The sequence below is a fragment of the Pediculus humanus genome, genomic scaffold, assembly GCF_000006295.1.
Source record: "Pediculus humanus corporis 1103172107667 genomic scaffold, whole genome shotgun sequence".
NCBI classification, from domain to species: domain Eukaryota; kingdom Metazoa; phylum Arthropoda; class Insecta; order Psocodea; family Pediculidae; genus Pediculus; species Pediculus humanus.
Window position 1 is genome coordinate 985,624 of NW_002987276.1, and position 23,816 is coordinate 1,009,439.

Below are 23,816 nucleotides of genomic sequence, written 5' to 3' on the forward strand. Positions count from 1 at the left end.
TATTTATTGTTTGGGGTTGATTTGATTGTTTTATTATATATATATATGTAAACCTTTTTGTTTTATTTAACTTTCTTTTATCCCACAGGAAGCATACCAAAAGACATACCAAGTAATAATGGGAAGGAGCAAGGTAGGGAAAGTACAAACGATGAAGATAGAACGCGTCCCAATCGAACTCAGCATTGATCGGTTCAACTTAAAGAAGAAGTTAATAGTACACTACACCTTTCCAGTCCGACCAAATTCATACAAGAACCTTCTTCGGATGAATCCGGGCTCGCAACAGAAGAAGATCTATTTTCCTTGTTTTAACTCCAAAGTTTTCATAGTGTCATCCATTATCCCGTACACACTCATTTCCGAATATTCAACCTGTACACTCTTGAGAAAGTCCACATCCGTCATTACTGGGCGATCGCGGCGGTTTCCATCATACCAAAGCTAAATTCCTCCAAACTCATTCATAGGCTAACGTGGAAATTCATGGGGCGCCCTAATATCACTTTATCTTACACGTACCTCATTCGGCCCATTGAATAATTCATACCTAGATAGGTCTCCCACATTCGCCCCCTCGACACCTACTTTCGCCCATTAAACTCCCCTTATCGCCCACTAAACTCCCACATTCGCCCCCTCGACACCCATTTTCGCCCCCTAAACTCCCACTTTCGCCCACTTAACTCCCACATTCGCCCCCTCGACACCCATTATCGCCCACTAAACTCCCACTTTCGCCACCTCGACACCCATTTTCGCCCACTAAACTACCATTTTCGCCCCCTAAACTCCCACTTTCGCCCCCTCGACACCCATTATCGCCCACTAAACTCCCCTTATCGCCCAATAAACTCCCATAATCGCCCCCTCGACACCCATTATCGCCCCCTAAACTCCCACTTTCGCCCACTTAACTCCCACATTCGCCCCCTCGACACCCATTATCGCCCACTAAACTCCCCTTATCGCCCACTTAACTCCCACATTCGCCCCCTCGACACCCATTATCGCCCCCTAAACTCCCACTTTCGCCCCCTCGACACCCATTAACGCCCCCTAAACTCCCACTTTCGCCCACTAAACTCCCCTTATCGCCCACTCGACACCTACTTTCGCCCACTTAACTCCCATAATCGCCCCCTCGACACCCATTATCGCCCCCTAAACTCCCACTTTCGCCCATTAAACTCCCATAATCGCCCCTCGACACCTACTTTCGCCCACTTAACTCCCACATTCGCCTATTAAACTCCCACTTTCGCCCCCTCGACACCTACTTTCGCCCACTTAACTCCCACATTCGCCCCCTCGACACCCATTATCGCCCCCTAAACTCCCACTTTCGCCCACTTAACTCCCCTTATCGCCCACTCGACACCTACTTTCGCCCACTTAACTCCCATAATCGCCCCCTCGACACCCATTATCGCCCCCTAAACTCCCACTTTCGCCCATTAAACTCCCATAATCGCCCCTCGACACCTACTTTCGCCCACTAAACTCCCACATTCGCCCCCTCGACACCCCCTTTCGACCACTAAACACCCACTTTCACCCACTAAACTCCCACTTTCGCCCATTAAACACCCACTTTCGCCCACTAAACTCCCACATTCGCCCCCTCGACACCCACTTTCGCCCCCTCGACACCCATTATCGCCCACTAAACTCCCACTTTCGCCCCCTCGACACCCATTATCGCCCACTAAACTCCCCTTATCGCCCACTAAACTCCCACATTCGCCTATTAAACTCCCACTTTCGCCCCCTCGACACCTACTTTCGCCCACTTAACTCCCACTATCGCCCACTCCTCCCCCACTTTCGCCCTCTCCTCGACTTACCTCTTCGCTCTCGCGTCTTCCCTCTTCTCCCTCGCGACTTACCTCTTCGCTCTCGCGTCTTCCCTCTTCTCCCTCGCGACTTACCTCTTCGCTCTCGCGTCTTCCCTCTTCTCCCTCGCGTCTTCCCTCTTCTCCCTCGCGTCTTCCCACTTCGCTCTCGCGACTTCCCTCTTCTCCCTCGCGTCTTTCCTTTTCGCGCTCGCGTCTTCCCTTTCCCCCTCGCGACTTACCTCTTCGCTCTCGCGTCTTCCCACTTCGCTCTCGCGACTTCCCTCTTCTCCCTCGCGACTTACCTCTTCGCTCTCGCGACCCCCCTCGCGTCTTCCCTCTCCCCCCTTGCGACCCCCCTCGCGTCTTCCCTCTTCGCTCTCGCGACCTCCCTCTTCGCTCTCGCGACCTCCCTCTTCGCTCTCGCGACCTCCCTCTCCCCCCTCGCGTCTTCCCTCTTCGCTCTCGCGACTTCTCTTTTCGCCCTCTCCTCGAGCCTTCGATTCGCCCTCGCGACTCTCCGTTTCGCCCTCTCCTCGAGCCTTCGATTCGCCCTCGCGACTCTCCGTTTCGCCAACTAAACTCCCCTCTTTCCGCACTCGAAACTCTTATGTGTCTTACCTAGCTCTTTCACTCATTTGCTTTCTCTTTCATCCACTCGCATCTCTCTCTCTCTCCTTCATTTCTTCCCTTTCTCTCTCACCTGTATCATTAAATGTTGAGTTCTCATTTCTGACGATAAATGTGCGACGCTTCTTGCGAGGGTAACGACGTGAGACTCCAGCCTTTGAAATCTTTTGTTAATTCCCTTGAAATGAATAAAATATATATAAAATTTTAATTTCGTTTAGTTTGATTATCTAATTCCGTTTTTCTGTTTTTCATTTTTTTACTTACCTTTATATCTTTAACTTTTTTCCTGTCGTCTCTTTTTTTATCTCTCATCGGTCTGCTGCTCACTGACGATGGTATGGATGACATTGAACCGTATCTTCTTTTATTTCTTGGATCCGTCGGTTGGTAACGGCCACCGTATTTTTTAACTCCTAACAGTTTGAGGACCTGCAATATAATAACCACCGCATTATTTTATTTTATTTTTTTCTTATTAAAAAAAAAAAAATAATAATAATTTGAACCGGAAACCGATTCTGGTTTTATTCTTACCTCCGAGTACATGTTCTCTAAACCTTGAAGTTGTCGACGTATGGCAAGAGCATCGGATGCGTCTATCGTCGTGCTTAAATCTTCGTCGCTCGAATGATCGCTTAGTCTGCTATCCAAAACGGATTCTAAAGGTCCGGTTGTCGTTGATGCCAGATCCGTATCGACTCCGAACGTGGCTAAAATGAGAAATGACGTTCGTGTTAGTTAATTCCACTTTTTTTTTTTCATTTCATCGTCACTGATGAATAGTAATTCACATAATCACCTAATGGAACTTTTGAATTTCTCGAACTGTTGTTTCCGCCCCCGGATCTTGATTTTTCTCCCGTTTTACCACCACTTCTACCACCACCCCAATTGACTCTTCCTACCGCTCCGCTCCCGTTCCTTTGTCCTCCTCCTTTTCCCGATGGATATTTTCTATCCTCCGATCCCTTTCCTTCGTATTCTATATTCGATCCGTAAGGAAGACTAAAACAAAAAAAAAAAAAAAAAAAACTTAAAAATTTGATTTCGCAGTTGATTATGAAACTCCCGAGGGAATAACTTTTCGTATTTCTCACCTGGAATGTTTGTAACGCATGTGCCTCGGATTCGGTGTCGGACTAGAACCTCCTGGTGATAGTGGAGGAAGAGGAGGAGTAAGAGATGAAACGCTTTCGCTCATTGTCGATCCTCTACCCGAACCGAAACTGCTCAAACCGTGTAATTTCGGATCGAGTATTTGTCGCAATTCTGATTCCACGATTTCTACCCATTCGGCTGAATCGTTACCACCTTTAAAAAAAAAAACAAAAATTGTTACGTGGAACAAAAGGAAAAAAAAAAAAAAGAAAAAAAAAACGAATTCAAAATACCTGGAGGAAAACCTTTCGGATGTGGAGGATAGTTGACGTCTCTTTTGGTTCCGTCGAAAACTTCGGCGTTCACGTTTTCCGATTTGTCTTTTCCCGTAACTTTTTCCACATAATCGATGTTAGTTGCCCTTTCCGAATCCTGTCGACCGCTTGAATAAGCCGCACTTCCTCTTCCGGAATCTCCCAAAGAGGAACCCTGTCCCAAACTTCTTTTCGTTGCTTTTTCGTAATCCGAACTCGTGGCCGAAGAAATTACTTTGTTCTCTTGATTTTTTTGATTTCCGCTTCCGGATGACGTTAAAATTTCACTTCTCGAACCTGGTCTTTCCGCCGCCGCCGCCGCCGCTCTGTTATCATCATCGTCCTCGTCCTCGTCATCGTCGTCATCATTATCACGACTACCACCGACATCTTTTTTCTCACTCGACCCTTTATCCTCGTCATCGTTTTTCCTATCATCTCCGATTCTGTTACTCTCTTGATAATTCCTTTGAATTTTTTTTTTAAAACCTCCGTCGTCGTCCGTTTCGGATTCGAATGATCCGCCGACGTTATCCGATTTCGGTTGAATCGGATTTATTTCCGCTTTTGTCGGCATCGACGATAATCCCGTCCGAGTACCGTAAATTAAATTTTGATTGTAGGCGTAATTTTCGTTGAATTTCGGATTTGGAGTTTTCGTTATGTAGACACCGTTGGATTCCAAATTGGCCGTCAAGTTTCCTTCTTGGGATTCGACCAAATTGGACGTCGATTGCGAAACATCACCGACCGGACCGTGGAAACCGGGTTTTGCTCCGGTCGGAGGTGGCGGAATTCTTCTTTGGTGTTGAACGTGTTGATACGATCCAGACGTGTATATGGGTTCCTGCAACATTTTCGTCGGTCCGTGTCTACCGGGCACGGATTGCTGCTCTTGTCCTGATCCTACCACCCTCGGCGGAATCCCCCCTTCGATCGTTTGAACCAAATGAGCTCTCGCCGTAGAATAATTTATCCCCGTTTCCGCTCCGCTCGGTTGATTTTGAGTTTTCCTCTGAAATTGCTGATGCTGATTTAAAATTTCCGATTCGTAACTCTGCTGTGCCAAACGACGTTGCTGCTGTTGCGGTGATATCGGCGAACTCGGCAGTATCGGAGAAAGTATGTCGCTCGCCCCTGAAAAATTCGGATGATGATTTCCTCTCAGAACGGGTAGGGGCGGCATGACTCTCGTGTCTCTATGATTTAATCTTTGGTTAGCATCCTGAGGGAATCCGTCAATCAATCTTTCCCGCGATCCGTAAACCCTTTGTTGTACGGTTCCCGACTCTTGTCCAGGTTCGGATTTATAATTCCTACGATTTTCTCCCATCGAACCCCCCAAAACAACTCCCGCACTATCATTTCCGTTAGATACGGTTTGATTGTTCATTTGTTTTTGTTCCTCGACATTATCCTTTCCCTTATTAAATCTACTGGAAATCATGTCTTTGAGCGTGTGATACGTTTTCGTTATTTTAGTTTTTTCTTCTTTCGATCCTCCACCGATACCGATCCCGCCGACGCCGCTGCCTCCACCGCCTTTTTCGAGATCTAAATTTTTTTTCTGTCTGTTGATGTTTGGTGAAGGATAAGAATTATCAACTATTGAACTTGAGCAATTTTCTTGTCCGAAATACTGAAATTGTAAAAAAAAAACAATTAATAATAATAATGATAATAATAATAATTTTATAATTCGAATTGCTTCGCCTCACTAATGATAATAATAATGATGATGATGATGATGATCAATACCTGTTTGGCATTATCAGTCCAGGCCAATTGTTTTGTCGGTCCTTCGGGTGCAACAGATGATTTTGGCTTTTTGTTATATTCGCTCAATATTGGAATTTTATTATTCTTATCTCCCGTGTTCAAAACTACTTCTCTTTCTATCTGAAATTAATATATTTTGTCATTATTATTATTATCATTAAAAGAAAGAAAGAAAGAATGTAATCATTCTAAGAAAGTTGGAAAAAGAGAGAAAGAAATACAAAAAAAAAAAAAACAAAAGAACTGAAAAAAAAATAACGAGAACATTCACAGCGTTTACAACAAAAAAAATTTTTTTTTTTTTTTGCTTTCGTCACTTCCGGTTTTTCATTCTTTTTCATTTCTAAAGAGAGAAAAAAATGAAAATAAAAGAAATACAAAACAAACGAAAAGTTGATTTATTAATTTCTTTTTTTTTTCCTCCTCCCCCCGTACCCCCTTCTTCTCTCTTTCCGTCTCCCACACAATTTCCGGTTCTCGGATTTCATATATATATATATATATATATATATATATATATATATATATATATATATATATATATATATTTAATTAAACTTACTGGAAATTTACTGGAATGCGTGTGAAGATTGACGACAGGAGCCGATGGCGGTGGATCGCTTATTGTCGCCCCTGGAAGAGGAGGCAACGGATGTGGTGGCATCCTGTAGGGGGGCGGAGTCGATTGACTTGAATGCCCGATCGGTTTTGAAGTCTGTATCGGAATGTATGGACCATACCCATCCAAAGAATCTGGAAAGAAAAAAAAAAAATCAAAATTTAATCTTTTCTCTCTCTCTCTCTCTTTCATTTCGTGCATACATTTTTCACCGGAATCTCCTCCTCATTCATCAACCGCGTGCGACCGACCAAAACGCCATCCGACAACAACAAACGCCGAACGACCGATGCAAGAAAAGTTAACAACCTGAAAAGTTTTTAACAAACGAAACCATCAACCGACACAACAACCAAACAACCAACCAACCAACCAACCAACCAACTATTAGACTATGAAAAAATTAATTCAAAAATTCCCAGAATTATACTAATTAGTTCTAAGTTTTCATCAAGAGAAACGATTTTAACCATTTTTTTTTTTTTTTTTTTTTACAACGAACGAAATGATTCCCGCACTTCCGTTTTTTCATCCGCCATCTTTTTTTAATTGAATATGTTTTTTTTTTTAAGTAATAAATAATAATAATAATAATAAACTTTTTCAAAATTTTTTTTTCTTTTCCTTTAGTTGTTTCATTCGTAGGCAGAGGTCGACACGATCGACGTTTTCCTTTTTAACTTTTTAAAAACAAAATGTCCGTCGATGCAGAAGACAAATCAACGATTAAAAAATTTAAAATAAAACTTTTTACTTTCGTTTCCTGTAATAATAATCATAATAATAATAATATGATAAGGAAAAGTATCAAATTTTGACGCGTTATTAAAATAATATTAATAATAATCGTATAAATAAAAGTAATTTTAAAAGGAACGATTCACCAATGTTAATAATAATAATAATAATAATAATAATAATAATAAAGCCAACGGCCATAGCGTGCTGGTCACACCGGTTCCCGTACGATCACCGAAGTTAAGCAGCATCGGGCGTGGTGCAAACTTGGATGGGTGACCGTTTGAGAACGCCACGTGCTGTTGGCTTAAAAGAGAAAAAAAAAAAAAAAAAAAATGAGAACAAGACAAAGTAAGAACCAAAAACAAAATCTTGTTCTACTGTCGACCTGAGGCAGCTCGACGAGAACGTGAATTTCACTGCTTCTGACCCTGGCCACTCCAAAGATGTTAGTCACCGGAGCCCAGTTCAGGAGACAAATCGTTCCCATCGAAAAAGACGGACTCAGGAAGACCTTCAAGAATTGATGTGGTGCTATCTTATAATAAGTGGCACCACCGAAATTCGAGTATTTGTCCCTAAGGAATTGGGTAGAAACCTCGGATAAATACTTAAAAACTCCGACAAGTAGCCTTGTCGTGTTTAATGGTGGATAATAATAATAATAATAATAATAATGATAAACTGTAATTACGATAAATAAAGCGTTTGAGGACCACAGGAAAGTCTTTGAGGGGGGAACCCGCCAGCCTCGACTTTACGTTTCATTTTTTTTTTTTTTTTTTTGAACTAATAAAAATTTTATTATTATTATTATTATTATTATTATTAAATATTCATTCGCTGGAAAACGTTATTATTCATAATCCAACTTGCTCGCTCGCTCGCTCGCTCATTTACCGAACCGTGACGTAATAAGGTCTAAGGTATGAAAAGTTAGAAGGACAGGTTCATATTGCGTGGCCGAAGTGCTCCGAAGAATGATGAACCGAACCGGAATTCCTCGGGGACCGGAGGAATAGTCATGGAGTGAAGTGGTGGTGGTGGTGGGGGGTGGTAAGGGTGGCGGTAGGAAGAGTCAAGAAGAAATAGGAGAAGGAGGAAGAACAACCTGCAAAAGAATAAAAAGATGGTGTGCGCCGTGCGGACACGACACGCTCTATTCACGTTTAATTAAGAAACTAAACTCCTTCAACCAACCTTGAATATTTCAAAATGGAAGAATATTTATACGCGATTGTGAAAAAAAAAAATTTTTTTTTGTTATCCCTCGCGAATTTTCTTTTTCAGGTATTTGGAGGAAGACGCTGGAAAAAAAATTGTTCGTGGTCGAAAAGCGTAAAAAAAAGAAAAAGAAAGAAAGAAAAAACGCATATTTTACCGCCACATATTTTCCATTCATACGGAAACGCCATGTCGTAATGCCCTAAATTAATAATGATCGATAATAATAATAATAATAATAATAATAACTTAATTAATTAATTTCGAGAGGTTTCCATGTAACAAAAGCGAATTAAACCAACGCCGGGGTGGAAATAAGAAAAAAAAAAAAAAAAGAAAAACGTTCCGGAAATATCCATGGGTTGGTATTCCGTGACGTCACGGCGAGTGGTGTTATTAATAAGGGAAACCCCTCCCCATCCGTTTTCCGTGAAACGGGGGCAGGGGAAGGGAGGGGAGGGGGTTTAAGGTCTAAGGGCGGCGAGAGAAACGACGGCTATAACGCGGTTACACCTGCAAAATAAAAAACAATCGAAATCCGACAGGTGATTCCCATGATTTCGTATGTAAAAAAAAAAAAAAAAAAGCAACAACTTCCGGTGAGAGACGACGGGTTGACGGGTGTTTGTTTTGTTTGTTGTTAACAAAAAAAAAAAAAAAAAAAAAAAAAAAAAAAAACCCCTTTCGGATACAATCGTGCGATTTTTTTTTTTCTTCTCTTTTTTCCGGGGTCAATTGTAAAAAAAAATCATCATCATCATCATTATTATTATTAACATCATCATCATCATTATTATTATTAACATCATCATCATCATTATTATTATTATCATCATCATTATTATTATAAATTCAAACTTTCTATCCAGGGCGGCGGGTCGTTATTGAATATTGAATTGATTATTTATAAATAAAAATTAAAAATGGCGGACGACGACGCGATGGGTGAGAAGAAAAGTAAAACAACGTTATCGTTATCATCATCATCATCATCGACAACAACAACAAAAACAAAGCAGAAGAAAATTTTTTTCGAAACGAACGAGTAATATTTACCATACAATTCTACTAATTTTATTTTCTCTTTTTCTCATCCGCCATTTTTTTTTTTTGTTCTCAACGGTCACCTTCCCCTCCAACATCACCCACCGAACAACAGTTATCTTTGAATGAAAACATTGATTGTTAACAATTTTTTTTCTTCTGCTTCTTCTTCGCCATTCCAAACCACTTAATTATGCTAATTACATAGTTAATGATAATGATGATGATGATGATGATGATGATGATACTTTTTCAAATTATTTATAACAATTTTTTTTTTTTTGTTATTCAGTCGACAAAGCCTTGATTGAAAACCCCTGACTGAATGAAAACTGGAAAAACTTCTTTTTTACTGTTATCACGTAAATTCGAGAGCACAAAAAAAAAAAAAAAAAAAAGAACAAACAGGAAAGAGAAATTATTATTAATAACAACAACAACCACGATGATGATGATAATGATAATAATGATGGATAATTATTCACGATATAAATAGTAATAATAATTATTTCGTTCGTTTCACCCGAGTCGAAATTTAATTTTTTCCTTTTTTCTTTTCTCTATGATTCGCGTGCTGAACAATCTGAACAAAATAATAAAATTTTACTACCCTCGTTATTACCCCCCTCACCACCACCACCATCACACTCACCCCTTCCAACACAAATCTCGAGATTTCGATTCGGTCGTAAAACAAATCATCGCACACACACACACACACACACAAAAAATCACATACGGGCAAGAGAGAAAGAGAGAGAGACATTACGTGTGAATATTAATAATAATAATAATAATGAAATATGTCGATGCCAACCAAGAAAATTGACGGCCATATGGTATGCGTGCGTGCGTGCGTGTGCGTGTGCGCGGTGTGTCGATGAAGTTCATGGAACTTGTTTTCCTTCTTCATTTTATTTATTCATCATCTTCGATAGTTTTCATCAATACTACTGCCAACATTTTCTCTCTCTCTCTCTCTCTTTCATCATCGTCGAAAAAAAAAACAACAACAACTTGGTTTTTATTTTTATAATATTGGCATCACCGTCGTTGATTGATTTATATTTAAGAAAGCAGAAGATAAAGAGAAAAAAAAAAGAAAACAATTTTTAACCTTTCACGTCGTGAAGAAATTACAGGCACGACACACAACAACAACAACAACAACAATGTAATAATAATAATCGTGCGCGGACGGTTCCAAAATCACAAAACTACGAATTATTATTATCATTATCATTATCATCATCATCATTATTATTATCATTATTATTTATCAAACGAATACAAATAATCGATACCTCTATACGCATATATCCAGATTACGGATATAGAAATTCATATACGAATCGTCGCCATTCACGATGATGATAATAAATAATAAATAATAAATAATAATAATAATAATAATAATCCATAACTCAAAACCTAAATCATTATTATTATTATTATTATTATTAATACCACTCACAATAGAAATGGGAGGGGGGGTGGAGAATTGTTATTGATGTTTAACATTCCGGAAACAACCACATGGAGCACAAGAACAAGTTACAAGAATTCAAATTAGTTTGAATTAAATTTTTTTCCTTTCTTATTGTTTTTTTTTTTTTTACGATTCCAGAAAATTCTATACGCACACTACGGCGGCGACGACGACGACGACGACGACGACGACTGGAAAAATTTTATTATTATTATTATTATTATTCTCAAGGTTTTTTTTTTTTTTAAGTTAAAACCGAAACAAATTATAAAATACCATAACGATTTCACATTACGGGGTTAAATAAAAAAAAAAAAAAAATTCCAGGGAAAATAAAAAATAAAAAATAAGAAAAAAAAATATAAAACGAGACACGAACCTGGAAAATTTCGAATAATCGTTCCAGAATTAAACTGGAGAAAGAAAATAAGAAAATGAATCAACGTTAAAATATTTTTAAACATTCATCGACCTGAAACCTGAACGACTCACTCACTCCGTACGAAATAAAATTTTTAAAAAAATCAATTTTATTATTATTATTATTATTATTATTATTATTATTATTATTATTTACTTTTACGTTCTCCAGCACGTTTAACGTTTTTTTTTTTTTAGAATTCCAGTGCAACAACATAATAAAATAAAAAAAAACTTTCACTTCTGACAATTTAAAAAAAAAAAAATTTTTTTTTTTACCTTTTCATCACCTCTCCGCGATTTTTCCTTTCTCCTCCTTTGGTTTTCCTTTTAACTATTATTATTATTATTATTTTATTGATTTTTCTCCAGGAAAAAAAAATTCAAAAATTCAAAAATTAATGTTTTTTCTTTGGAAAACAACAACAAAAAAAAAAAAATTTAAATATCACACGACGTCACACACACACACACACACACCAACCAAATATCACGCGATCACGCAGGTATACACAACAACCAGGTATCACAAAACAACAACAACAATCACAATCACAACGACAACGACAAAACGTCATTTTTATCCAAAAATTTACATTTTTTTGGTTAGAAAAAATAAAAACGTCCTCCTCACGCACTCACGCACTGTAAAATAAAATAAAATAAAATAAAATAAAATGTTTTCAATGTGCAACAAAACAAAACAAGAAAACGACTAAAGAGAACACAAATGACCTCCTCCTCTTCCTCCTCCTCCTCCTCCTCCTCCTACTTCTATGTTTCTTCTTTTCGCCGAGAACAACACTTGAGAATTCTTCGGTGGTTCTTGAACTTGGTAAAGTAGAAAAACATGGCAACGATCATTTCGATAAACAACAACAACAACAACATTTTTTATTTCTCCTCCATCTTGAAAAATAAAAATTCAATTCAATTTCATTTATTCCACAAACAAAATAATAACGGTACCGATAAATCATTTCATTTACTTATTTTCTATATCTCCATCTCTTTCTAACGCAAGTTCGAATACCTGCCGTACTAATCATCATTATCATCAACAACAGCAGCGACAGCAGAAGAAGAGAAAGAATCGAATCGAATAATATGCAAAAAATAACCGGAAGCATCGATTCATCAATCGATCCATCGATCATTAAAATTAACGAACCAAAAATTTAATGACCGTTCAACGGAATCGTCGTCGTACCTGAAAACAAGTCACTTGCATCGTTTCGTACCTGAATCGTACAGGTTGTACTTTTTTCTTTTTTCTTTTTTTTTTTTTTATATCTCAAAGTTGTTGTTATTTTCACATCAATTATTCCGGTCCTCTTCTCCTTCTTCTCTCCTTCCCCTCCTCCTTCTCCTTCTTCTTCCTCCCTTTTTTTTAAATTCTTTTCTCATTTACCTCTCTTTCTCTCTTCCCCTTCGTATCTTTTTTTTACCTTTCTTACGACCCTTTGGCAATTTACCCAAATTTTAAATCTTGTACTCACTTTCACGAAACCCGAGAAACAAAAAAAACGAAACGAAATAATAATAATAATAATAATAAACAACCTCTTTTTTTTTTTTACAACGATTCGTTTTTACCATATGTTAAATAAAAAAAAAATTTTTAACCCTCGATAAAGCGGAAAGAGGGAAGCGATAATAAAACCTAAGGTAGGGACTAAAACCGGAAGTTGAAATGTTAAAACGGAGGCGACGATGAAACGAGAAAAAAAAAAAAAAATGGCACTCGGTGGGTTGTTAGCCGGGTGGTAGGACGTTAAGTACCCGGTTGGGATGAATTAAAACAGACCCTCCCTGTCCCTCCTTCGATTCGCGACGACATTTTCCTTCTTCCCCCCCCACCATCACCAACACAACTCTTGTCACCTTCGCTCGTTTTTTTTTTTTTTTTTTCCTCATTGTAAATCCCACCGAATAAGTTAAATCCATCGGATTATATGTATGGGAGATTAAAATTAATCCCGTTCGGGATTATCGAAACGATTCGAATCAGAAAGTTTTAAAAAACGCGGCGGCGGTGGTAGTAGTAGGCAGCACGAACCTCCGCCATTATCAATTCAACCGCCTTCTTTTCATTATTATTATTATTATGATGATGATAATGATGATGATGATGATGTTTTTCATGAATTCCTCAACAATGGTAATAATAATAATAATAATAATAATAATAATAATAAAATTTCCAATCCGTTCATTTTTTTAAAAACAAAAGCAACAATACCTGAATTTTAATTACCTTTCTCTTTCTCTTTTTCTTTGTAAATATTATTATTATTATTATTATTATTATTAAACAAGAACCTGGAGAAAATTAAAATTTCATTTTTTTTTTTTTTTTTCGAAAACCGCCCACGACCGCGTTTTTTAAAATCCCCCTTCCCCTCCCTCCCTTTCTCCCGCTCTACCTTTATTAATTATTTATCTTTGATTTATTTACCTTCGTATCTTTGGTGCGACATGACGACGACACCCGATCGCCTGGAAGGTACCGATGATTGTTGCTGCTGTTGCTGTAGCTGCTGTTGTTGAATTTGTCGTTCCATCGCGAACCTTTCTTCATCGTTCAGCTTCTGCAAATAACAATAATAATAATAGTAACAACATTAATTTTATAAATTTTAACGCATCGCCGAATGTGTCGCCACGGCCGCCATTGTCGCGTCCGTTCGACAATTTCCGTTTAAACTCCGCGTTAAATCCAGTCCAGAATTATTTATTTATTTATTTATTTATCAGGTTTGTTGAGAAAATTAATATTCACAGGTTGACGTAACGAGATTAAAAAAAAAAAAAAAAAAAAAAAAAAAAATTAGTCGTCGACAAGTTTTTATAACGTTTTTTTTTTTTTTTTTTTTTTGACTTAATTCTTTCTTTTTTTTTTTTTTTCTATTAAAACGATCGGATAACGATCTCAAATTGACCGATCGACCGGTCTTCTAGCGGTTTTTTTTTTTTTTTTCACAGCATCACGTTAATAATAATAAAACTTCTAAAACTTTCGGTTAAAAATGTCCTTTTATTATTATTATTATTATTATTTTCCCATCCGTATGTTTTCGATTATTTTATTCGAATGAATTAAAAGAAAAAAACGGGAAAATAGTAAAAAACGACTTTTGGACCATAAACGGTCGTCGCAATCGTTTTTAACGCCGCCGTTAAACGACGTGTTCGATAAAGCGACGGATACATCTGGAAATTTTTCTTTACTGGATAAAAATCTGGAAAACGTTATCAGTAGTTATTAACTTACCTCACTACCTTGTGCCACTTGATTATTATTTTTAGTTTGCATTTATTTTACTTTTTCCTTATCACACCTGGCTGGGGAAAAAAAAAAAAAATACGGATTTTTTTATATTTCCGCCCGAGTTCGCACGAGAGAAAAAAAAAGAACCGAACGTTCGCGTCGTCGTCGTCTCTCTTTCCCACTCACGCAAAAAATAATAATAAAATATTCGAAATGAATAAATAAAACAAAACACCATACAAACGAACAAACAAACAATCGAACAAACAAACAAACAAACGAACGAAAAAAAAAAAATTGGATAAAAGCCATTGTGAAATAAATATATATTTATATATATTGGAAGTCTACGAGAGTTCAGGTACGTATGAAGGACGATTGAAATAGAAAAAGGAAAAAAGGTAAAAGAGAAATAGAGAGAGAAAATACTAATAATAATAATGATAATGATGATGATGATGATGATAATGATAATATAGGATTCTATTATAAGGTTGTTTGTGTTCTCTTGACGTGAATTTCAATTAATCGACGACTCCGTAACGTAAAATAATTGATAACCAGAAGCTAACAAAAAACAAATTTTTTTGTTTTTTTTTGTTTTCATTTCTCGCTTTTCTCAATGTGAAACCGGAAATTGAATACGAAACAAAAAAAATAATAATAGTAATAATAATAATAATAATAATAATAATGAGAAGAAGAATAAAGAAAAATGGTAATCGAGAGAACAGGTACCATCCGAATAAAAAATTTTTTTTTTCCTTTTTTTTCCTTTCTGTAAATAAATCGCGAGAATATTATTTTTACCACCACCAAAACTTCCGCGGGAGAACAATCGATTTATCGAACGATCGATCGATCGATCGATCGAGTCGCGAATTATTAAATCGTAGAAAATGAAAAAAAAAAAAAAATAATAATAATAATAACCCTTACTCCACCGCCTCATAACCCCTACTCCACGTTTCCACTCTATAATTTTTTTCGAATCTTTCCCTGGAACCCAACCGAAATTTATGCTACCTATAACAAATGCTACCAACGTGACAATAAAAAATCAAAAATTTCCCTTCGTTTTAATAATAATAATAAAAAAAAAAAAAAAAATTAAATTTTTGAAAAACAATCAAATGGGAGTAAAATAGAAACAAAAAGAAAGAGTGAGAGAGAAGATGAGATAAGCAATTATTACGTCACTTCCCGTACAAAATAAAATAATAATAATAATAATAATACCAAATTACCAAAGTTCATATATAAGATCGATTCAAACAAACAAACAAACAAACAAACAAAAAAAAATTAATTTATTTAATTAATAACCGGAAAATCGAAAATATAAAAAACTTTTTTCACGTGTGAACGACAGCAAACGACAGCAAAAAAAATTACGTCACGTGTTTTTTCCCCCGGGAAAAACTTTTTGTTTTTTTTTTTTTTTTTGTCATTTTCGAAAAAACCGCCAACGAAATACACTCGAATCCCTTTTCATTTTTAATAACATTTTTATATAAAATAACTATAATAATAATAATAACAAACAAAACACACCGAACCCGCGTTTTTTTTTTTTTTTTTTTTTTTTTTTTTTACGCCTTTTCGAAATCAAAACATCATTTTATTAATAATAATAATACTGTTGTTGTTGCGTCACTTTGTCGCACAATTAACAAAAAACCACAAAAAAAATTTTTTTTAAACACTTTTTTCTTTTTTCCCACCCGATCGATTCTTTTCCCGTTTAAAAAAAAAAACAAATAACGATAAAATAATAATAAAAATAAATAAATAAATAAAAAGTGTAAAAAAATTCCCCCGTGGGAATAGATGAAAGAGAGAAAGAGAGAAAGAGAGAGAGAAAAAAGTTAAAACTTAAAACTTAAAAGTTAAAAAAAAAAAAAAAAAAAAAACGTGTTACAGTAAGAGAATACCAATTGCAACTGACTAAAACCAAAATAGGGGGATAGGAATTACGGTTGATCGCCTAACTGTAACGACCGTTTTCATCAGGGTTTCTTGTTCTTTATTCTTTTCTTTTCTTTTCTTATACACGCGGAGGGTAAAAAAAAAAAGACAATCTTTTAAGGTTCTCCCCCCTTCTCTCTCTCTCTCTCACACTCATTGTACGTGTTTATTTTTAACCCCCTTCCCCCACCCGGGACGGACGTGGCACAATCGTTTGTTTCTTCTCCTTTTCCATCTTCATCATCGCGCGCTCGTTTCCTCTTTTTTTTTTTTAAACGTATCCAAATTTCCGGTATGATTTATTATTTAATAAACGTTTCTCATACGAACTTATAAAAATAATAATAATAATAATGATCCCACGGGATGAAACGACGGGGGTAGGTGTCGTTGTTGTTGTTGTTGCAAAAAATACAACGACCGAATCGTTGGATTTTCCATAACCTTTTCCTTTTCCCTAACCTAAACACATTTTCATTTGTAATCATAAATCACGACGTGGCAGTAGATAATAAAGTTGGAAAATTTCATCTTTGAACGAAAGCAAAAACCAAAAAAACAAAAAAAAAAAATCACGAACGCTTCGTTTTCAAACTTTCGTCTTTTCTACTTTTCGTTTTTGTTTTTTTTTTTTTTTTGGGGGGGGGGGGAAGGGAGGAAAGGGAGGAAGGTTGTTCGGGGTAAAAAAAAAAAAAATTTCAAAACCCGATCGAATACAAAAAAAATTTTTGTTTTTCATTTTCATTTACGTCAGGTAGGTTTCCGAAAAAAAATCAAAATGAAGACAATCAATCGTAATTGGTAGGCGTTTCTTATTATTATTATTATTATTATTATTACTATTATTATTATTAAGCCTTTTTATATTAACCGAAATATTTCTTTCTATCATTTTAACCCCCCTTCCCTTCCCTCCTATCCCAAAGGCACAATCGTACCCGGGGAGTCACAAAAAATTAATAATAATAATAATAATGATGATGATGACGAAAATTTTTTTTATCTAATTTTACATTAATTAAAAAAAAAGCGACTCGATCGAAATCTCTTGTTTTGCTCTCGTTACCGCCATCACCGCCACCCCCCCCACCGCCACCTTAACCGTCCGCGTTCCACATTTTAATTATGATTATGATTAAAAACCGTTGGAACGAAAGCGGATGTTTTAAAACAATAAATCACGGCGTAAAAGCACACACAGTGAGAGAGAGAGAGAGAGAGAGAGAGAGAGAGAGAGAGAGAGAGAGAGAGGGAGAGGGAGGGAAATTAACGAAGTAAAAAAAAAATGTGACAAAGAATTCGTAAAGAAAATAAATTAAGAGAAAATAATTATAAGAAAGAAAAAAAAAAAAAACATTATTAATAATAATGATAATAATAATAATAATAATAATAATAATAATAATAAATTTCGTTCGAACAGAGTGGCAGTAGTAGTATCAATTACGTTTCAGTATCATGTTCTTCCTTTCCACAAAAACTTTTCCATTTTATTTTTTTTTTAAAAAAAAAAAAAAAAAAAAAAAAATTTTTTTTTGCTAATGAAAACGTCAACCCATGTTAACCAACTTTCGAAAAAAAATTGAATAAATATTTAAATCGGTTTTTAAACCCGACAAAAAATCCGAAACATGACGGAAATCATATAAATAACCGACCAATAATTTCCTTTTTCCCCCCCCCCCCCCACTTTTTTACTCGAAAAAATTATTTCGAAAAAAAAATTTATATATATCACAATCACTCGTACGAAACCATCCGAATCGAACGGAAAAATAATAATAATAATGATAATAACAAACTTAATTTTTTTTCTTTCTTTTTAAAATTAATAATAATAGTTATTAACGAACCGACGCCATTTTGTTAATCGTCATAACTTTTCCTCTCCATTATAAACCAAACCTCACACAGAAATAATAAATAAATAAATAATAATAAAAACATTCTTTTTAACCCAAAGAATGAATGAATGAATGAATGAATGAAAGAATGAAAAGAAGAAGAAAATTCCAAAAAAAGAAAAAAAAAAAAAAAGAAAATTCACTCACCGAATTTCGTGTAATAATTTTGTAATTTCTATTCCTCAACATTTTCTCGTCGAATTGAAATATTTCAATTTTAATTCGTATTTAAATCTATTATATATTTTTCTATTTGACGTCATATCTAAATTTTTCATTTCGTGAAATTCATTTTTTCTTTTATAACCGTCGTGAATGAGAAAACCATTTGATATTATTTTAAATTTATAACCCGCAACGTAAAGTTCACAAATCTAAAATGAGAGAAGAATAAATTTTTATATTAACAAAAAAAAAAAAAATTTAATGGCATCAGACAACTTTTTTTTATTTTTTTTTATATCAACTAGTAGCAAATTTCAATAAGGTGAAATAAAAGATGTTACGCGACACTATTATTATTACAAATTTAGAAAGAGAGAAAGAGACAGACAGAGACAAAGAGAGAGAGAGTGAGAGAGAGAGAGAAAAAAAACTCATCGGATGGAATTCCAAGACTATTAAATTTTAATTTCTAGTTATATTTTCTCTTAACACTACCATTCGAGAAAGAGAGAGAGAGAGAGAGAGAGAGAAAAAAAAAAAGTTATCATTATTAATTTTTGTAATCGATAAAGTCTTAAGCAACGAACCGTTAATTAATAATAATAATAATAATAATAATAATAATAATAAAATTCACCTGACTGACTCTGTTCATTCCATATTGTTTAAACCTTTCATCAAAATTTGGCACTTTTTTATTCGATATAAAAAATGGCTCCCACGGATATTTCCATTCAACTTCGTATAAAATTTCAATCCCTGGAAAAATTTTTATAAAAAATTTTTCTTTTGTCGTTGTTGTAAGAAGTTCATGTTTAACTTGTAAATTTTTTTTCTCACTCACCTGACGTTTTATTATTTTTAAGCCATTCTGTGTAATTTGTAAGACTTTGACATTTTTCACATGGTTCTAAATAAAACGGTCTAGCTTTTCCCATTTTCACACATTCCAATAAATCATTTTTAGATTGAGGCATTTGTACATCATGCTCAATTTCAAATATTGGTACAACAAACACAACATCATTCCATTGATATTTTTCAACGAGTTTTGATTTTAAAAAATCATTTCGAAGATTTTCACTTGGTAACATGTCAATATCGATTGTCAAAATGTAATCTGTGACACTTTGAGATTTTGCTAAATTTCTTAAAAAATTTACAGGATATGGATGTAAACTGGAACAAAAAAACAAACAAATTTAGTTTTACAAACTATTTGTACATAATTAATCGAATAATTACATTCAATATATATATATACTTACTGTTGATAATTTTTTTTTTTCATTTCACGAACGACAACTGTTTGTCTGCATGAGAAAGAAGTAAATGAAACATTTAATTTATTTATTATATTCATTCCTGAAACTGTTTAAAGAAAACAAACTTATTAAATGTATTACTTTTTCCTTTTTGTTTAAGTAAATGTTAAAAACATAAAACTAACGATTGTGATCGTTGTTGGGTAAGACCAACTGCATGTTTAATTTTTTGCATTTATTGCAATAAACAATTCTCGTCATGTTCCACAATATATTTTCCAATTCATTCCAATCGCCAAATACTGCTACTGATATTGGACCCTGAAAAATGAAAATAATAATAATAATAATACACACAATTCATTTAAAATCCTTTAAAAAAAAAAAAAAAAAAAAATGTGAAATGAAACGAGTACTCACATCCCACTTGTCGCACAAACCCTCTATCATGTGTACATGATTAAAAGAACACTGGGATATTAATGTCACATCATTTTTATTATTATTAAAATTATATGATATCAATTTAAATATTTTATAAATCCCACTTCTATCGATTTGTGCTTCACTCTTTAAAATCCTTAATAAATCATTATAGGTGTGTAGTATTCCCTGGAAATAAAAAAAAAATTATAAATGAATTTAATTTATTTGTAATTTGCACCTAATTAAATTTTAATTTATTAAATATATTCGACCAGCAGCATAAAAAAAACAAAATGAATTAACAATCACCATTCCTAATTCAATTCATTCAAACGTTTAATATTAGCCTAATGCAGAAACATAAACCATTTTTTCTAATAATTATCATTATCATCATCATCATAATTTTTTTTTTTTTTTTAATGGAATGTTCTAGAAGAAAAAGAAAGAACAAATAGAAAATAAAAAATATTAATAAAACTTACTGATGAATCCCTTGATAATTTTTTATAATTAACATTCAAATACCCGAATATGATTAATTGAGTCGTTAAATAAAATATTAAAAAAAGGTAATAAAATTGTAAACGATCGATTTTAAAAGCCGTAAATAACATTTTTTTTCAAAAAGAAAAACGTTAAATTACTTAAATTCATTTAAAAACCAAAAAAAAAAAATTCATTTAGAAATATGTATATCAAGTAACGCTCGTCACCCACATGGAAGGAGGATTCTATTGAATTAAATTTTCGATATATCGAAATATATCGAATGTTTCTGCTTTGTTTCAACAAGCATTCTTTAACCATTGAAAAAAAAAAATTCTTTTTTTTTTTTCTTTTTTGATTTTAATTCTCCCCGTTAATATTATTATTATTATTATTTTGTCTAAATAAATTTTAAACAAAGAAATTTAATCAATTAATACTTTGAGTCATTCAATCAAAAATAAATAAAATAAACAAAATTTTTATTTTTAAAAACGATTTCAAACACGCGCCGCCATTTTTTTTTTTAATCTTTTAATCTTTTTTTTTTTTGCTGAATATTACAAAATAAATTCCCATTTAAATTTTAATATTAATAATAATAATAATAATAATAATTAATAAGAACCAACGAATTAGATTTAGGTTTACGAGAGAATAAGAAAAAGAAAAAAAAAATGGAATTAAAACATATTTTTCTGATAATATCCGTTGATAATGTTAATAATAATAATAATAACGAGTCCATTTACACAAAAAAATGTGCGTGTGTGTGCGTATTATCGATGATACTTTTGACCTTTCAAGTTAAAAAAAATAATAGTAATAATAATAATAAAATTTTTTTTTCTTATTCATTTCAGTTTAGTTCGCATTGAGTTTTAACAACGAGTACGTCATAAACATGAAAATAATAATAATTGAATTTTTTTTTATATCATTATTATTATTATTAATTGTTACGATGACGACAACGGCGGAAGTTGTCAAAACTGAAAAATGTCCAAATCACGGTGAGTTTTTCTTTTTTCTTTTTACACAAAGTTACAACAATTAGTACCACGTAGGAAAAATGTCAATAAATACCCCTTTCTCCTCCCGTTCCCTCCCCTCCCCTTCTCTCTCTCTCTCTCTCTCTTTGAATGAAAATTTTTCACCTTTGATAAGAGGGGATAAGGCAGGGATGGAGGGAGAGACAGGGAATAAAGACTAAAAGTAAAATTTTTGTTATTATTATTATTATTATTATTACACACTAAAAACGACGATAACTTTTTAATTAATTAATTAATTAATTAATTACTTTTATGTGTGTGACTAACAAAAAAAAACTTTGAAACTGACAAAATGGAAGAGCAAAAGAGAGAGAGAGAGAAAGGAAGGCACAGAGAGAGAAAGGGAAGGAAAAAACACTAAGAGAGAGGAATAAACACGTAATAAACGTGTAATTATTATTATTATTATCATCATCATCATCATCATCATTATCATTATCATTATTATCATCATTATTAACTTTACACGTTAAATAATTTTTACATAATTTTTTATTTTATCCAAAACGAAAAATTATTAATTTAATAATTAAAAAAAAATTTTTTTTTTTTTCGTATCCTTTTTCATGTCCTTGACCTTGTCACCTTTATCAAATGATTCAATAATAATAATAATAATAATATTGAAAGAAGGAGAGGGGAGGGGAAATTAATGACCTATTATTTTTGGGAAGGGGGAAAATTAATGACCTATTTTTTTTGGGAGAGGGAAGAGGGCTGGAAGGTAAGGTACGGTGTTGGTTGGGTGAAAAAAAAAATGTCGCCGTTTTATTATCATTATTATAAATGTTTGTTGTTCGATTTCAGTTAATTTAAATTGTGACGTGAAGGAAGTACGTGTGACTCCATGTCCGGAAACGGAACAAAACAAACCCTGCCTAGTTAAAAGAGGTAAAAGAGTTAAAATAGAATTCGATTACACGACGAATGGAAATTACAGCGATTTAGAAACTCGAGCCTATTGGGCATCTGCAACTGGAGATTTACCCTGGATAGGAATGGATACGAACGGATGCGCGCACACCGAATGTCCGACACAAAATGAAAAATCTGAAAAATTTTTATACGATCTTAAAATTGGAAACAAATTTCCAGTCGTGAGTTTTCCATCATCATCATCATCTTATTTTTTTCGTGGGGGGGGAGGAAGGGAGGAAGGGAGGGAAGTCAAGAGAAAATTTACAAATTACGTGCGAACGCGACTGGAAAATAAACAAAAAATTAAAAATTTTTAATTATTTTCCTTTTTTTTTTTTTTTCCAGAGACAGTATGACGTAAAATGGCGACTCTGGAAAGAAGATTCCATGGAATGTTGCTTTATAATAAAAATTAAATTAGTCAAATGATACAAAAGCATGAAAATGAAGATTCCAACGGAGAGAGAAAGAGAGATAGAGAGAGAGAAAACCAAGCCCTGGAGAATTTTTTCTTTCTTTTTCTTTTTCTCCTTCTTATTATTATAATTATTTTTTTAATCTTTTCTCCATTTAAATAATAATAATAAAATATATATTAAAAAATTACCTTTTTTTTTTCAACTCCCAATGGAAACAAATTTGAACCATTTCCGGTTTAATATTAATTAACTGGAACGCAAAAAAAAAAAAAAAAAATTAAAAAATGAGAAAAAAATTTTTTTTTTTTTTTTTACTCCATGTAATTTGATAATTGATTAATTATTTAATTTTCCACCATTTTCTCCCTCCTCCCCCGTATCCCCATCCCCTCTCTCCACCTTCCTCCATCCCCCACGCCCAATCGGGAAAACGACTACCAAATCGTTTATCCAGATAAACAAACTCTCGGGGAAGAAAAAAGAAGGAGAAAAAAAAATTTTTCGGGGGGGAGGGAGAGAGGTGGGGGAAATTATTCGTAATTAATTCGTGATATAAATTAAGATAATTAATCGCGATAATAATAATAATGATTATGATGATGATGATGATTTTCTTTAAAAAAAAATTTTTTTTTGTTTTTTTCTTCTTTTTCTTCTGCCACGTGTGCGTGTGTGTAATCAAAAATAAAACACGTGATTTCATCATTTATTTTATTCGATACGAAATTTTTTTTTTTTCTAAT

The 23,816-nt window shown here is 34.0% G+C and overlaps 3 protein-coding genes across 3 annotated transcripts; 1 reads left to right on the forward strand and 2 right to left on the reverse strand.

The window, feature by feature from the left end:
* Window positions 1-297: 297 nt before the first annotated feature.
* Window positions 298-6,615, reverse strand: Phum_PHUM286830 (uncharacterized protein; the record flags this gene model as incomplete). Its single annotated transcript, XM_002426890.1, has 9 exons — window positions 298-444; window positions 2,733-2,897; window positions 3,003-3,178; window positions 3,268-3,422; window positions 3,566-3,779; window positions 3,860-5,519; window positions 5,639-5,779; window positions 6,222-6,412; window positions 6,588-6,615. The coding sequence occupies 9 exons, from the start codon at window positions 6,613-6,615 to the stop codon at window positions 298-300; spliced, it is 2,877 nt and encodes a 958-aa protein (XP_002426935.1).
* Window positions 6,616-18,518: 11,903 nt separating this feature from the next.
* Window positions 18,519-20,216, reverse strand: Phum_PHUM286840 (N-acetyllactosaminide beta-1,3-N-acetylglucosaminyltransferase, putative; the record flags this gene model as incomplete). Its single annotated transcript, XM_002426891.1, has 6 exons — window positions 18,519-18,710; window positions 19,139-19,260; window positions 19,346-19,680; window positions 19,770-19,872; window positions 19,952-20,087; window positions 20,187-20,216. 6 exons carry the CDS (start codon window positions 20,214-20,216, stop codon window positions 18,519-18,521), a joined length of 918 nt encoding a protein of 305 aa, XP_002426936.1.
* A 1,429-nt stretch (window positions 20,217-21,645) lies between these two features.
* Phum_PHUM286850 (Epididymal secretory protein E1 precursor, putative) lies at window positions 21,646-23,083 on the forward strand (the record flags this gene model as incomplete). The annotated part of the gene is made up of 3 exons (XM_002426892.1): window positions 21,646-21,694; window positions 22,544-22,833; window positions 23,000-23,083. The coding sequence occupies 3 exons, from the start codon at window positions 21,646-21,648 to the stop codon at window positions 23,081-23,083; spliced, it is 423 nt and encodes a 140-aa protein (XP_002426937.1).
* Window positions 23,084-23,816: the final 733 nt, after the last annotated feature.